Source organism: Cyanistes caeruleus, chromosome 25 (genome assembly GCF_971803275.1).
Source record: "Cyanistes caeruleus chromosome 25, bCyaCae1.hap1.1, whole genome shotgun sequence".
In the NCBI taxonomy this organism is placed as follows: domain Eukaryota; kingdom Metazoa; phylum Chordata; class Aves; order Passeriformes; family Paridae; genus Cyanistes; species Cyanistes caeruleus.
The window spans coordinates 3,502,182-3,515,317 of record NC_141725.1 but is presented as its reverse complement, the minus strand read 5'-3'; the positions used below and the strand labels follow the sequence as shown (position 1 = coordinate 3,515,317).

At 64.2% G+C, this 13,136-nt stretch overlaps 1 protein-coding gene and 1 long non-coding RNA gene across 3 annotated transcripts; both read left to right on the top strand.

The window, feature by feature from the left end:
* Window positions 1–2,384: 2,384 nt before the first annotated feature.
* On the top strand, window positions 2,385–6,772 carry PLPP2 (phospholipid phosphatase 2). Of its 2 annotated transcripts, none has more exons than XM_086863054.1 (6): window positions 2,385–2,553; window positions 4,371–4,522; window positions 4,811–5,088; window positions 5,273–5,330; window positions 5,440–5,616; window positions 5,710–6,772. In XM_086863054.1, the coding sequence occupies exons 1-6, from the start codon at window positions 2,502–2,504 to the stop codon at window positions 5,845–5,847; spliced, it is 855 nt and encodes a 284-aa protein (XP_086719180.1). In that variant the 5' UTR covers window positions 2,385–2,501; the 3' UTR covers window positions 5,848–6,772. The 2 variants fall into 2 exon arrangements, with proteins under 2 accessions (XP_086719180.1, XP_086719181.1); XM_086863055.1 differs by lacking the exon at window positions 2,385–2,553 and adding an exon at window positions 2,947–3,090.
* Window positions 6,773–9,631: 2,859 nt separating this feature from the next.
* LOC147649335 (uncharacterized) lies at window positions 9,632–12,727 on the top strand. Its single transcript, XR_015279241.1, has 2 exons — window positions 9,632–9,954; window positions 11,928–12,727. It is a non-coding gene; the product is annotated as an uncharacterized LOC147649335 (long non-coding RNA).
* The last annotated feature ends 409 nt before the right edge of the window (window positions 12,728–13,136 follow it).

Here is a 13,136-nt window from a genome sequence, read left to right as displayed (position 1 = left end):
CCTCTTGCAGGTGCCCAAAGTCCTCTAAAACCCTGGCAGCCTTTGCCAGCTCTGGGGTGTTGAGAGACAGGGGTGCATCCAAACTTCAACCAGAAAAAGCTCCTGGAGGCAAGAGGAGTGATCCTGCTGCAACTGCATCGTGTTTCCCCTCCACACAGTCCCTCTGTTCCATCACAGAATCCTGAAATTCTCTTCTTGTGCCTGGCTCTGGCTGTCTGTCCCGGGAGCCTGAGGGCTCCAGCTGTGCAGCCCCCCAGCTCTGCCCCACAGCGGTGAGTACCAGGGTGGGCAGGCGGGCACAGCCCAGGGCAGGAGGGATGGGAGCGGCTCTCCTCCTTCCTTCGAGGCCCCGAGGAGCAGCGGGAAGCGCGGTCCCTCCCCTCACTTGCATCCTTCGACACAAAACAGGTTTCAGCCCTGTGTGACCCCAGCTGTTTCCGAGGTGGTGAGAGCAGCAGGACCGGAGCCCCTGAGATCTGCAGCCCCCCGGGCGAGGGTCCGGGTGGGATTCCGCAGTTCCTGGGCTCCGGGGCAGGGTCCGGGCGGGATTCCGCAGTTCCTGGGCTCCGGGGCAGGGTCCGGGCGGGATCCCGCAGTTCCTGGGCTCCGGGGCAGGGTCCGGGCGGGATTCCGCAGCCCCCGGCTGCAGCTGCGGAGCTCGGACGGCAGAGGGCGACACAGCGCCGGCCCCGGGCCGGGCTCTCCGCGTTCCGCCCGCGGCTCCCGGGCCGGGCCGTGCTGGGCTGGGCTGGGCTGGGCTGGGCCGGGCTGAGCTGAGCTGGGCCGGGCTGAGCCGTGCTAGGCTGGGCTGGGCTGGGCTGGGCCGTGCTGGGCCGAGCCGGGTTGGGCTGGGCTGGGCCGGGCTGAGCCGGGCTGGGCTGAGCCGGGCTGGGCCGAGCCGGGCTGGGCCGAGCCGGGCTGGGCTGAGCCGTGCTTGGCCGAGCCGGGCTGGGCTGGGCCGGGCTGGGCTGAGCCGTGCTGGGCCGAGCCGGGTTGGGCTGGGCTGGGCCGGGCTGGGCTGGGCTGGGCTGAGCCGGGCTGGGCCGAGCCGTGCTTGGCCGAGCCGGGCTGGGCTGGGCTGGGCTGGGCTGGGCTGGGCTGGGCCGAGCCGGGCCGGTCCCGGGCGGCGCCGCCCGCAGCCCCGGGACCCCGTGGGGAAAATCCTGCGGCGGCCGCTCTTGCAGCGCTTCCCCTGCGCGCTCCGTGCCGTGTCCTTGGAGCCCCACACTGTCACTTCTGTGTCCCCACGGTGGCCCGGCCCGGAGCCCTCCCACACCCAGGACTGCTGGAGAAGTGCTGAGAAGTGGGGATTTATCAGAGCGTCTTAATCTCCACATCTACTCCACGACACAGCCTGGGCATCCCCCCAGCTCTCCTGCCTCGAGGCTCTCAGTGGTTTGGTTGGGGTCTGCAGGCAGAATGTGTGGGGCAAATCCTGCCCCAGCGGTGAGCCAGGATCCCCACGGCACTGCAGGGCAGGAGGGAGCTGCACATCATCAGCAGGGCAAGGGAAAGCCGGCCCGTGGTTCTGTCCCTCTCCTGGAAATCCAGGGCAGCCCGAGAGCGTTTCCAGCTCTCTCGGCTTCCCACAAACAGCCTTGACATTCTCCACAGGCCACTCCCCCTGCACTTCAATCACCCGCAGTTATCAGCCATGGGTGGTTTCTGTATTATTTGTTTCCTTACCCAGACATCCGGCACGGAGCGAATAACCGGGATGCGACTGTCCCTGCTCCCACCAGGGAATTCTGTGGGACCTGTCCCCCAGCCTTTGCTCCTGTTCCCATTCTGGGTTTCAGCATGTCCCCAACCCCAACGGGAAGCACCGGGAGCTTGTTCTGCTCCCAGGCCGTCTGAGGCCCAGGAAATACAGCCCAATATCTCAGCGGGTAAATCAGCTCCCGTCTCACCCCGTGTGCTCACCCCTGTCTGCTGCATCCACAGGCTCCGGGATGTCCCTGCTCCCCCTCAAGAACCCATCTCGCCTCCGAGCCAACCTCACGTCTCTGAGCCGCCACCAGTGCAGCCAGCACGTTCCAGGGGAAGAATTTTCCTTTTTGCCCCTATTTTCTTTCCTCGGGACATTGGCCCGAGGAGGGCGGGACTCGGGCGGCTCCCAAAGCGGCCTCGCTCGCTCGCTTCTCCCCCCTCCCCTTGGCGCAGACACGGGAAGGAGCCGAGCCGAGGCGGGGAGCCCGGCCAGGCGGGGTGGGCACCGGGGGGCTCGGGAGGGCCGGAGCCGCGGACGCCGGAGCGGGGCCGAGGGAGCGGTGGCGGGCGAGGGGGCTCTGGCTCCAGAGGGGTCCCTGCCCTGCCGCACCCCACACCTGCCCCGGCCCCGCCGCTCCCGCCCCTCCGCGGCCCGGCCCGGCCCGGGGCGGGGGCACCGGCTCCCGCTCCGCCCCGCCCCGCCCGCCCGGACTTTACCTCCCGGCCGGGCCCGCGCCGTTCCGGGCCATGTGAGCCGCGGGGCCGGGCCGCGGGGCCGCAGCGGCTGCGGGATGGAGCGCAGGAAGGTCTTCGTGGCGCTCGACGTGCTGTGCCTGGCGGTCGGTGAGGGCTCCGTACCGGCGCCCCCGCCGCGGGCGGCTCCGGAGCGTCTCCGCGTCCCGCGGGTGCCCTCGGTGGGGCCGCGCCCCGGGCTGGGGCCAGGTCCGCGGGCGGTACCGTGGGTCCGCGACCCCGCCTCGCGTCTCCCCGCTCCGGGCCGTGGCCGGTGCCGCCGGGCCGGGGACAGCGTGGAAGGCACCTGCCCGGCCGCTGTCCGGGGCTCCGGGCCTCCACCGAGAGCCACCGGCGGCGGGGGCGGGCGGGCGCCGCCTCCTGCCCCAGCCCTGCCGGGCTCCGTCCGGGGTCCCGGTTCTCGGGGCCGTTCCCTTTTCCGGGAACGATCCCGCGGGGGGGCGGGAGCCCGGTCTGTCCCTGGCTCTGCGGGAGGGTCCCTCGGCTCGGGCGGCACCGGGGCGCTTCCCCCGCCGCCCTGGCCCCCTGCCCGCCGCCGAGCCCCGCGCTCGGGGCCGGGGGCTCCGCAGCTCCGGGCCGGTGGGTTCGGAGCACCCCTTCTAGGACCCCCTCGCCCCCCTAGTGCGGGTAAATATTTCTAAAACTGCCGAAAGGAAGTAACGAATTAAGACGGACTAAAAATAAAGGCCGGGATGGGGATCGCGGCTGGAGCTTCCCTGGCTGCGGGGCGGGGGGAGGCCGGCTCCCGGTGCCGCTCGGAGCGCTTTTCCCTCCTGTGGGCCGGTGCTTTATATTTTTAGGGGAGCTTTTTTTGGAGGATGAAATTATCCAGAAAGAAAATTGGTGTCTAATTTGAGCTGAAAATGGACGTCTGAGGTGTGCGGGGAGGAGGCGGAGGGACTGGGGCCGGTTCCCTGCTCCGGCCGGGGGTGGCGGGGCAGCCCCCGGTGCTTCATCCCCGCGCTCAGGAGGCGGCGGGACCCCCGGGGCGGGGACGGGCGGGGACAAAGGTGCGGGCTCCCGGGAGACGGAGGAACAAGGGGAGGCGGAAACCGCCGAGAAAGGCGGAACTGGGAGAGGAGCCCGACCTAAGGTGGCCTCCGGGGAAGGGGGGCCGCTTCCCTGGGGAGCGTCCTGGAACCCGAGCTTGGCTGTTCCTGAGCAGGGATGGAGCAAGGGCAGGGGGTCCCGTTCCAGCGGGGGGCTGTGCGGCACAGAGACCCCCAAAACCCCTCTGGATCTCGGGGACGGTTCAGTCCCGGGTGAGCTGAGCCAGCCAGCGCAGCCTCCAGAGCCTCGAGGAGCCGGGGGAGAAGAGAGGCTGGGAGAAACAAAAAGCTGTGGGAGGATGAGGAGGGCAAACCAGGTGCACTGGAGTCCCACTGTGCCTGGGCTGGGTCATGCACCAGCATCTCCCAGCGCTGGCTCTCTGGAGCTGCTGTGAGGGTTCTGGGACCCTGTTTTACCTGGGGCTGTTTTACCTGCTGTAAAACAGGTTTGCAGGATGCCTATGCTCATTAATTTTATCAGCTCTGTCTTCCTAGGCTGAAAGACTGGGCAGTGTGAGTAGAGGGCACAGGATCAGGCCTCGCCACGGTTGTGCCTGGGGAGGAGTGGGGCAACCATAGAGGCTCTGTGGGTGCCCGTTTGTGGCCGTCTCGTGTGGTATCTGGGTGCTGCAGGCATCTGTGAGCTCTGATAGGGCCCTATCGCTGTCAGGGCAGTGCACTGGTGGGTTCAGGTCCTCCTGCCCTGGGTACAGGTGGCTCAGGATCTCATCCCCTGGGGGGGGATCCCTCCCTGGCATCAGGGAGCAGAGACTTAGGGACGAGAGATGGGTGGTGCTGTGTGCTGGTGTGGAGCCTGCTGGCCGCTGTCCCCAGACCTCACCTCTCTCTGCCTTGCAGCGTCTCTGCCCTTCATCATCCTGACCCTGGTGAACTCCCCATACAAGCGAGGCTTCTACTGCAACGATGACTCCATCCGCTACCCCTACAAGGCAGACACCATCACCCATGGCCTCATGGCCGGGGTCACCATCAGCTGCACTGTTATCATTGTAAGGAGCTGCCACCCCCTTTCCTCCAGGACAGGCTCATGCTGACATGTTGTATCTGGAAGCTGGGGCCCAGCACAGCCACCTCCAGAGCCCTGGAAGGGCAACAACACCCTCAGCTTGAGACCCACATCCCATGGGACTGGTTCCCTGTAGGGAGGGGGAGAGGGCTGGTGAGCTCCTGTGGCAGGCGGTGCCAGGGGCTCCTCTGCCACAGAGCCACGACATCCTGCAGCCCTGGGAGCTGCTCAGGAGCACCCAACTTCACCTTTTGCCCCCTGGTCTCTGCAGATATCATCAGGGGAGGCATACCTGGTCTACACTGACCGTCTCTACTCCAAGTCAGAATTCAACAACTACCTGGCTGCTCTCTACAAGGTGGTTGGGACCTTTCTCTTCGGGGGGGCCATCAGCCAGTCCCTGACTGACCTGGCCAAATACATGATCGGCCGTCTCCGGCCAAACTTCCTGGCTGTCTGTAATCCTGACTGGTCCAAGGTGAACTGCTCCATCTACGTGCAGCTGGAGAATGTCTGCCAGGGAGAGAGCAGGAACATCACCGAGTCCAGGTGAGCCATGGTGCCACAGGATATGTCTCTTCCACCTGCCCAGCAGTGCTGGACTCACAGTGGCAGCCCCAGATGGGTATTGAGGCTCTCTTGTTGCAGGACAGAGCCTGTGGAGGGGGTAGGGGTCTTGTGGGGACCAGCTGGGGGCTCGCTCCTGGCCTGATCCCTCCCTTTTGCCCCACAGACTGTCCTTCTACTCAGGACACTCTTCCTTTGGGATGTACTGCATGATGTTCCTGGCGGTAAGTGCCGTGCCACAGGAAGCCCCCACGGGTCCCATGCCCCAAGCACCCCATCCCTGGGCTGGCTGCTGACCCTGCCCTGGGTGATTTCTCCCTTCTTTGCTGCCAGCTCTACGTGCAGGCCCGGCTGGTGGGGAAGTGGGCCCGGCTGCTGCGTCCCACCATCCAGTTCTTCCTCATCGCCTTCGCCATCTACGTGGGCTACACCAGGGTGTCCGACTACAAGCACCACTGGAGCGACGTGCTGGTGGGGCTGCTGCAGGGGGCTCTCATTGCCGTCCTCATTGTGAGTGTCCCCTGTGCAGCCCTGCTGCTCGCCTGGGCTCCTGCTTGGCCTGACACAGGCGTCCCCAAACCGCCTTTCCTGTCTCTTTTCCAGGTCCACTACGTCTCTGACTTCTTCAAGCAGCGTCCCCCGCGGCAGTGTGAGGAGAAGGACCCGGAGCGCAAGCCCAGCCTGCCCCTCACCCTGAGCGACCCCGACCACAATCACTACAGCTACCGGGGTGCCCCATGAACTGCAGACCTGCCCCTTGCCGTGCTCCTGGCTCCGGGGACAGGGACTCTGGCTCTGTATTCACCATTGGCTCCACGGCTCTGGTGCCTCTGGCTGACACAAGTGGGACAGCCCTGCCTGTTCCACAGCGCCGCGGCGCCTGGCTCCCCGTGCCCGTGCTGCTGCCGGTACCTGGCGATGCCCTGCCCGTGGGAAGGGGATGTCCTCACCCCCTGTGCGTGTGAGTCACGCCCCAAGGCTGCTGTCCCAGCCCTCCGTGTGGAGGAAGGGAGGGAGGGGAGAGTGGCACACGTGGGGGTGGATTTATTGGGCTGGCAAAGCACACTGAGCGAAGAGCAAACTCCCTTGGGAAGTCTGAGATTGCCTGGGCCAAGTGTGTGTTGTCCCTGTCAAATTATCCAGCCATACAAGTACAAATCCTCACAGGCACAGAGGGAGGAGGACAACTGCTGGGGCTAGCTATACTTTTTTGGAAAGGATTAAAGCAATCCAGAGCTCTTCTCTGCTCCATTGATTACCTTTAAGAGCAGTCCTGCCTGCCAGCAGCTGCTGTGAGCAGAGGGTACCTGGGCAGGCTCTTCTCTGGCTGTGCCCAATTCTGCAGTGCTGGGAGCCAGAGCTCTTTGCCCCCTGGCTGCTTCATGCCTGGCTTGGGCAAGGGGATGCTCCAGCCTTTGTCCCTCCTGCAGCTTCAGCTGATGCTTTAGGGTGTGTGGTGGGGCTAGGGAGACATTTTCTGTGGTAAAGGAAAACAAATGGGGATGTGGAGCTGTCCAAATGTCCTGGGAAGGTGGGGGCAATGGGTACAGAGCAGTCCCATCACTGACACGTGGCTGCCTCCAGCACTGGAGTGCTGTGGGTCTCTTTTTAAAATACATGCATTTTCATTATGATGTTGTTTTTAAATTAGATCATCCTTAAAGAATGTCTGTGTCAGGCCTGTTCTCTTTTTTCATGGATGCTCCTGGCCTTGGAGTGGATGGGCTGAAGTGTTTGGGGTTTCCTTTTCCCAGGGAAAGGTGTCTGAAGCCTCTCAGCTGTAGGTGGGGGCTGTCAGGGCTGCTAAGCCGTTCCCCCAGTAGCCCTGGGAAAGGTTGACCAGGGCTGCTGGGAGCAGCAGCATCCTCGAGCCAGGTGCTCCTTGCCTGTGATGCCTGTGAGGTGTCACATTCACGGGGGCTGTGCTTTGGCTGGGCAGCCTTTTGAGCCAAAGAAGAGATGTGGCTGGCGTGGGGCTCCAAGATTCCACCCCAGCCAGGCCCATCCTGCTTTTGCCCTGATCCAGGAGCCTCCTGCAGTCCCCAGCATCGCGGCGCTGCTCTGCAGGCGAGGAGGGAAAGCAGGGAGAGGCTCCTGGAAAAAGTGACGCTTTGTGCCTGCAGCTCTCGGCTGCTCCGGCAGCTGGAGCCGAGGGAAGGCAGGGAAGGAACTGAGAGCCTTGCTGGACCTGTGTCCCTGTGCTGCCCGAGGGCTGTGCTGGGGACAGGTGACAGAGCCAGGCTGGGGAGCCTGGGGGCACTGAGCCTTCTGACTGCTGGGAAGAAATGAGGGACCCTGGGAGGCGGCACCCTGGAAGCCTGAGGGTCCCCCAGTCCCTTTGGGGATGGGATGGGCAGTCCCAGGGTCAGCTCTTGCCCACACTCGGTGAGTGCAGCTCCTCTGTCCTCCTGGGAACAGCAGGAAGCCCTGGGCTGGCTGCGTGGTGTTGATGTGCTTGTGCAGTGTGGGTGACTCCAGTCTAGACAAGCCCTGATCAAAAACAACCTCCCTGTGTGGAGGGAACTCCCTTTCCCTGACGCTACTTTTCTGTTTTCCTCCCAGAGCCTTCTTCCCACAAGTCCTTCCCTGCTCCCCCAGCAGGGTCCTTCCCCCATCCCAGCCCTCCAGGCTGGTTGTTTAATATCTGTTGGTGCAAAACAAAGCTGAAGAAGTGCCAGGGCAGGGCAGCTCTGCCTCAGGGGTTGCAAACAAAGCTCTGCAAAGGCACAGCAGCTCCCGGAGCTGGGCAGTGAGGAACAGCCCAGGTTTGGGAGCTGTCTGCTCGATTTTCCTTTGGCCTGCTGCAGTGCCCAGCAACTGCCCCAGTTCCTGGCACTGCCTCGACAGCTCCTCTGTGTAGCCAGGAACGTGCCTGCTCCCTTCCCTTGAGATCTGATTGCGCCCCTTGGATGCAACTCTGGAAAAACCAGCCGGGCCACAATGCCGCAGTGTGCGGCTCTGGAGGGCAAGGCCGGCTGCTGCGTGTTGGGAGCTTGGCTGCTCCATCCCCCGGCTCCCAGCTGTGCCCGCTGCAGGATGGGCTGAGACCTGACCAGATTTGTGGCATGCCAAGCCACACGGAAACTGCAGGAGCTCCTGAGCCGTGTCCAGGCACGGCAGCCTGCTCCAGGTGTGCTCCCTGGCCCAGGGATGCTGGCAAGGGGCTGCCTGTGCTGGCTCCTCAGCCCCATGGGAAGGCAGAGCAGGTCCCTGGTGTGCTGTGGAGTTTGGGATCCATCCTAGACCTGGTCATGGCTGAATGCCACAGCACCCTGACAGTCCTGCTGCAGCTGCCAGATGGACCCTGCTGCCTTGAGGGTCTGAGCCCCTGGAGAGGCTGGGTTGGGCTCCTGAGAGGCTGGTACTGCTCCTGGGAGCTGAGGAGAGGGGAAGCAGGGTCCAGGGGTGGGAATGAAGCCTGTGTGCCTCTTTCTTGGTTCAAGGCTTGACCTTGTACCTTGCCAGATGGGTCAGAGCTGGTAAGAGCTCAGTCCATCCTGTTTGGCGAGTCCCAGGAAGCCCCTCTGGTGTTCAGGGTGAGTCGTGGCCCTGGGCAGTGTGATGACTTGTGACTGGAGTGTCCACCCTTTTAAGTGGGTGACTCAGGAGATGGGGATCCAGTCCTGGTTGTGCTGGGGCAGATTTTGCTGCGGGCTGAAGCCAAGCAGCGTTGGCCTGCGAGGCATGGCTGGGACCTGATGAGAGCTGTCCTGTTCCCCGGCGTCAGCAGCTCCACGCACCAAGCACTCTGCCAACACGCCTCCCTTCCAAAATAAGCTGCTTCTGGCAGCACACAGCCAGGATTTGGCTTCCAGCCCTGCTCTAGAGGGGGCCCGGAGCTGCCTTCCCCAACCTGTGCCTCCTGGCTGTTTCCCACCGTGCCACGCAGCATCCTCCCTCCCTTCTCCCTGGCACCTGGGACTGGTGCCGATTCCACGGGCTTGGATTGCCCCGGTCCCATCCCCGACTTTCTCCTCGCTCTTGGCTTCTTTCCCCGGCTGAGCGGGGCAAGAGGCGGGCGAAGGGCTGAGCTCCTCTGTGCCTGCAGCAGCTTCCAGGAGCGGGCAGCGGCCCTGCCAGGAAGGATGTTACTCATCCCCTAAACATCCCCTTCCCTGGACGGCAGCCACGGGAGATGCTGCGGCCAGATGGGCCCGCGGCTCAGGAGCCTGAGGTGGCTCCGGCTCGGGGATGTGCTGGGGGACACCGCTGCCATCGCACTCCCGGGTGGGATGTTGGCAGCCCCTGGCCCAGGGCAGCCCACGCCGCGTGGGCCTTTCCCCCTGAGCGTGGCGTGCTCGGGGAGGCGCTGGGTGCCGGCCCAGGACGCGCGGAGGTGGCGGCGCTGGCCCGTGGGGCTCGGAGGGTCCCGGCTGGGGTCTCCGAGCGGCCCCGGGGGCACCGGCCGGGAGCGGGCACGGTCCCGTCCCGCCGGGGCGGCAGGGGGCAGCAGGAGCCCGGCGGAGCCGCCGAGCCCCGGTGCTCCGGTGCCCCGGCCGGAGGAGCCCCCGGTCCCGGCAGCGCCGCCACCCAAGCTCCGGTGCCGCCGGCGCTGCCCGGTCCGGCCCGTCCTGCCGGGACTGCGTGGATCCAGATGCTCCCTCCAGCCTCTCTTTTTCTGCTCCTTCTGCTCCTCCTCCTCCTCCGATCCCACCAGCGCTGCCTCCCCCTCTCCCTTTAATCGACGTTTCCGCTGAAATGAACCCGGTTCCACGCATTTCTTTGATCTCACTAAGGGAAGAAGGGGGCTATAGAAGAAATTAAATCGGCGCAGAAGGAGGAAAGGCAAGAGGAAAGCACTCTCGGGGGAGGTTGTTAAATGTCGCCTCTTTCACACCAGAGCAGCAGGCAAGAAAGAACCTTTCCTGGCCGGTGCCTGTCCCGGGTCACCTGCGCTTGGCGCTGGCCGGGGATGCCCCGGGGCAGAGCAGGCGCTGGGGCGGCTCCGCTGGAGCCCCGGCCCCGCTCGAGCCTCGCTGGCATGCGGGGAGCTGGCAGCCGAGCCCGGGGAAGCAGCCAGAGGGTACGAGCAGCAGTTTTGTTTTCTGCCGCTTGCCAGGGTCCGCGCAGAGCTGCAGCGCTGCCAGGGACGCGCTCTCGAGAAGAGCTTGGCTGCTGAGCCCCGGGCCCTGCGGGGTGGCTGGCTCTTCCCCACCGGCCCTGGCTCCTGCTCAGGGGCAGCTCTGACCTGTGCCTGCGGGTGAGGGGGGTGTTCTGGGTCCTTTCCTGCCGCGCCGCTCCCACGGCATTTCTCGTGAAGCAGAGCAGCGCTGCCAGGTCCCCGTGGCTGCGGGTCCCTCCGGTCACGGCGGGGATCACCGTGCTGCCCGCCCGTCCCCGTGCCCGTCTGAGCACTGCCCGCCGGACACCCAGCTCTGGGTGCCTGTGCCGGACACCCAGCTCTGGGTGCCTGTGCCGGACAGCCAGCTCTGGGTGCCTGTGCTGGACACCCAGCGTGCTGCCAGCCAGCTCTGGGTGCCTGTGCCGGACACCCAGCTCTGGGTGCCTGTGCCGGACACCCAGCTCTGGGTGTCTGTGCCGGACACCCAGCTCTGGGTGCCTGTGCTGGACACCCAGCGTGCTGCCAGCCAGCTCTGGGTGCCTGTGCCGGACAGCCAGCTCTGGGTGTCTGTGCCGGACACCCAGCTCTGGGTGCCTGTGCCGGACACCCAGCGTGCTGCCGGCCAGCTCTGGGTGCCTGTGCCTCTCCCCGGCCCACTCTGCCCAGGATGCGCTGTGGGAGCAGCCCTGGTGATGGATGGCATTACCAGAGCCCTGGTACCAGGGATGGGACAGAGGGACTGCGGGTGAGGACAGGAGAAGTGTCACTGACAGGACTTTCCTCACCTGGAAATGGCGTTTCCCTGTCCCTGCCAACATCGCGGTGATGCTGCAGCCAGGGGGGACAGCCCAGCCCCTCCCATGTCCTGAACGCCTGATCATGGCACAGTGCGGGGGCTGCTGCAGGGGGGCTGTCCCTGGGGCACAGGGGATCAGCAGGATCCTTGCTGGGGTGCCTGTTCTCTTGCTCTCCCTTGGTCTCTCCGCTCAGCCAGGCCCTCACATGTGTCTTGGACCCCCTCAGCCCCACGGTGTAATGCTGGGAAGCAGAAGGGCAAGGGGGACAGGGTTCCCAGGCTGGGGAGAGAGGTTTAGAATAGAGATGTGCCTCAGTCCAGCTCTAAACTGCTTGCTTTTTTAATTTTTTTTCTATTTTAATATTTTGACTTAACATGACCTTGGCCAAATTATTTCCCCTCTGTTTGAGATTTATGGGCCTCTTCCAGAAATGATCTGTTCTGTCTATGAAAATAGACATCGTGCTGCTGTTACATTTTAAAATATAATAAGGGTTGGGAGACTGCTCTTCTGCTGCTCTCCCCAGCAGCCCCCCTCTTTCTACAGAACACAAACCCCACTGGTTGCTGGTGTGGGGCCAAGAGTGGTGCAGTAAGAGCAGAGGCATCCCCAGCTCCAGAGTGGAGGAGTCTCTCCCTGTCTGCCCTCAGCAGAGCTGGAGTAACGGGAGATCTCCCATCTGAGATCGCAGCTGCTCTCAGAAAATCCTGGGGCTGCCAGGGAACAGACTGGGAAAAATGGGGCTAAATGAGCTGGGCTTCCCACGGTGGGACTAAGGGCGGTAAAAGCAGCAGAACCCGGCTCGAAGCTGGAAAATCCTGCTCCCAGCCCGAGGGGCCAGCACAGCCCATCACCCCCGGACTGCTGAGTCCTTTGGGCAGGCGCAGGGTGGCCCTTGCACAGTCCTGCTCTATCTCAGTGGGTTTGTTGAGGTTATGATTGTTATTGTTCTTTTCTTCCAGAGGCTGGAGGCAAGTTGCTGTCGCTGAGGAGGGGCTCTGGTTCTCCCAATCCGTACCCTGCCAGCTCTGCTGGCAACCGGCGTCAGTGGCCGGCCACGGTCTGTCCTGTGAGCCGAGCCACCGCTGCCTTTGGACGGCCACAGGACCACGAGGATGGAGCTGTGGTGAGGAGGAAAGGGCTGCTGGCCTGTTCCCGGATTAAGGTTAAAGAGGGGGAGAGGCAAACAGACTCCTCACAGCTGCTGCTCCTCAAATGTTTTATTTCCTGCTCAGTGTAAGCCTGGATTGACCTGCAGCAGCAGAAAATGTCGAGCAACCACCGGTCTCCCTGAAAGGAGTAAAACCATTAGAAAATCCACGAGGAAACCCGAGTGGGTTGTGAGCACCTGGGCTTTGTGGCTGGAAACACGGGGAGCTCTGGGAGGACCGTGACAGGGCTGGAGGGGGTGCGGGGGGTGTTGTAGGTGTTGTAGGGCTGTTGGGACAGGGACATGGAGCGTCCCTTTCCCAGTGCAAATATCTGCCCATCCTAAGGGACGTGGGGTGACCGCAGGGACCTGGGGGCTGTCAGACCCCTTTCCTGGGGCTGGGAAACATGGCTGGCCCAGGAGCCTTTCGCAGGAGCTCTGTCTGGCAGAGGGATGCTGCCGCTCCCCGGCACCACACGGTGCAGGGAATTCCCGGTGAGGCGGGACCTGCAGCCCGGGAAGGGATGTGTGGGTGGTGTCGGGTTCGTTTATTTTCTTAATTAAAAAAAAAAAATAAATAAACAAAATACCCAACAACAAAAAAACAACAAAGAGGGGGGCGGACGGAAAACGGAACGGAACACGACGACTTTTTGTGTTTACCAGCAAAAAGCCCCGAAGCCGAGCTGCCGCTGCCCGGGGCGGCGGGCGCAGCGGCTCCAGTGCAACTTTCGGCTCCGTTTTGCGGGCAAAGCTGCGGTGCCGGAGGCGGGGGTCCTCTCCGCGGGTCTGAGAGGGGCCGTGCCGTGCCCCGGGAACCCGTTTGGGGTGGCGGGAGCAGCCCGTCCCCTGTCCCGTCTCTGTCCCCTCCGGTGCCCCAGCCCCGCAAGGGTTAAACCGCGGCACCGCCCCCTCGTTCGCCGCTCGGCCTCCTTTGATTGACACCCCGCGCGCCGGCCGGGCCCGGGCTGACCAATGGGAAAGAAGCTCCTCGCGTCCCACGTGGGGGCGGCCGCCCTGG

Bases quoted from the DNA above. Each gene is read 5' to 3' on its own strand.
- PLPP2 (XM_086863054.1), top strand. From the start codon at position 2,502: ATGGAGCGCAGGAAGGTCTTCGTGGCGCTCGACGTGCTGTGCCTGGCG. The intron at 4,523-4,810 runs GTAAGGAGCTGC...TGGTCTCTGCAG, and splicing joins TCAGCTGCACTGTTATCATT to ATATCATCAGGGGAGGCATA. The intron at 5,331-5,439 runs GTAAGTGCCGTG...CTTTGCTGCCAG, and splicing joins ACTGCATGATGTTCCTGGCG to CTCTACGTGCAGGCCCGGCT.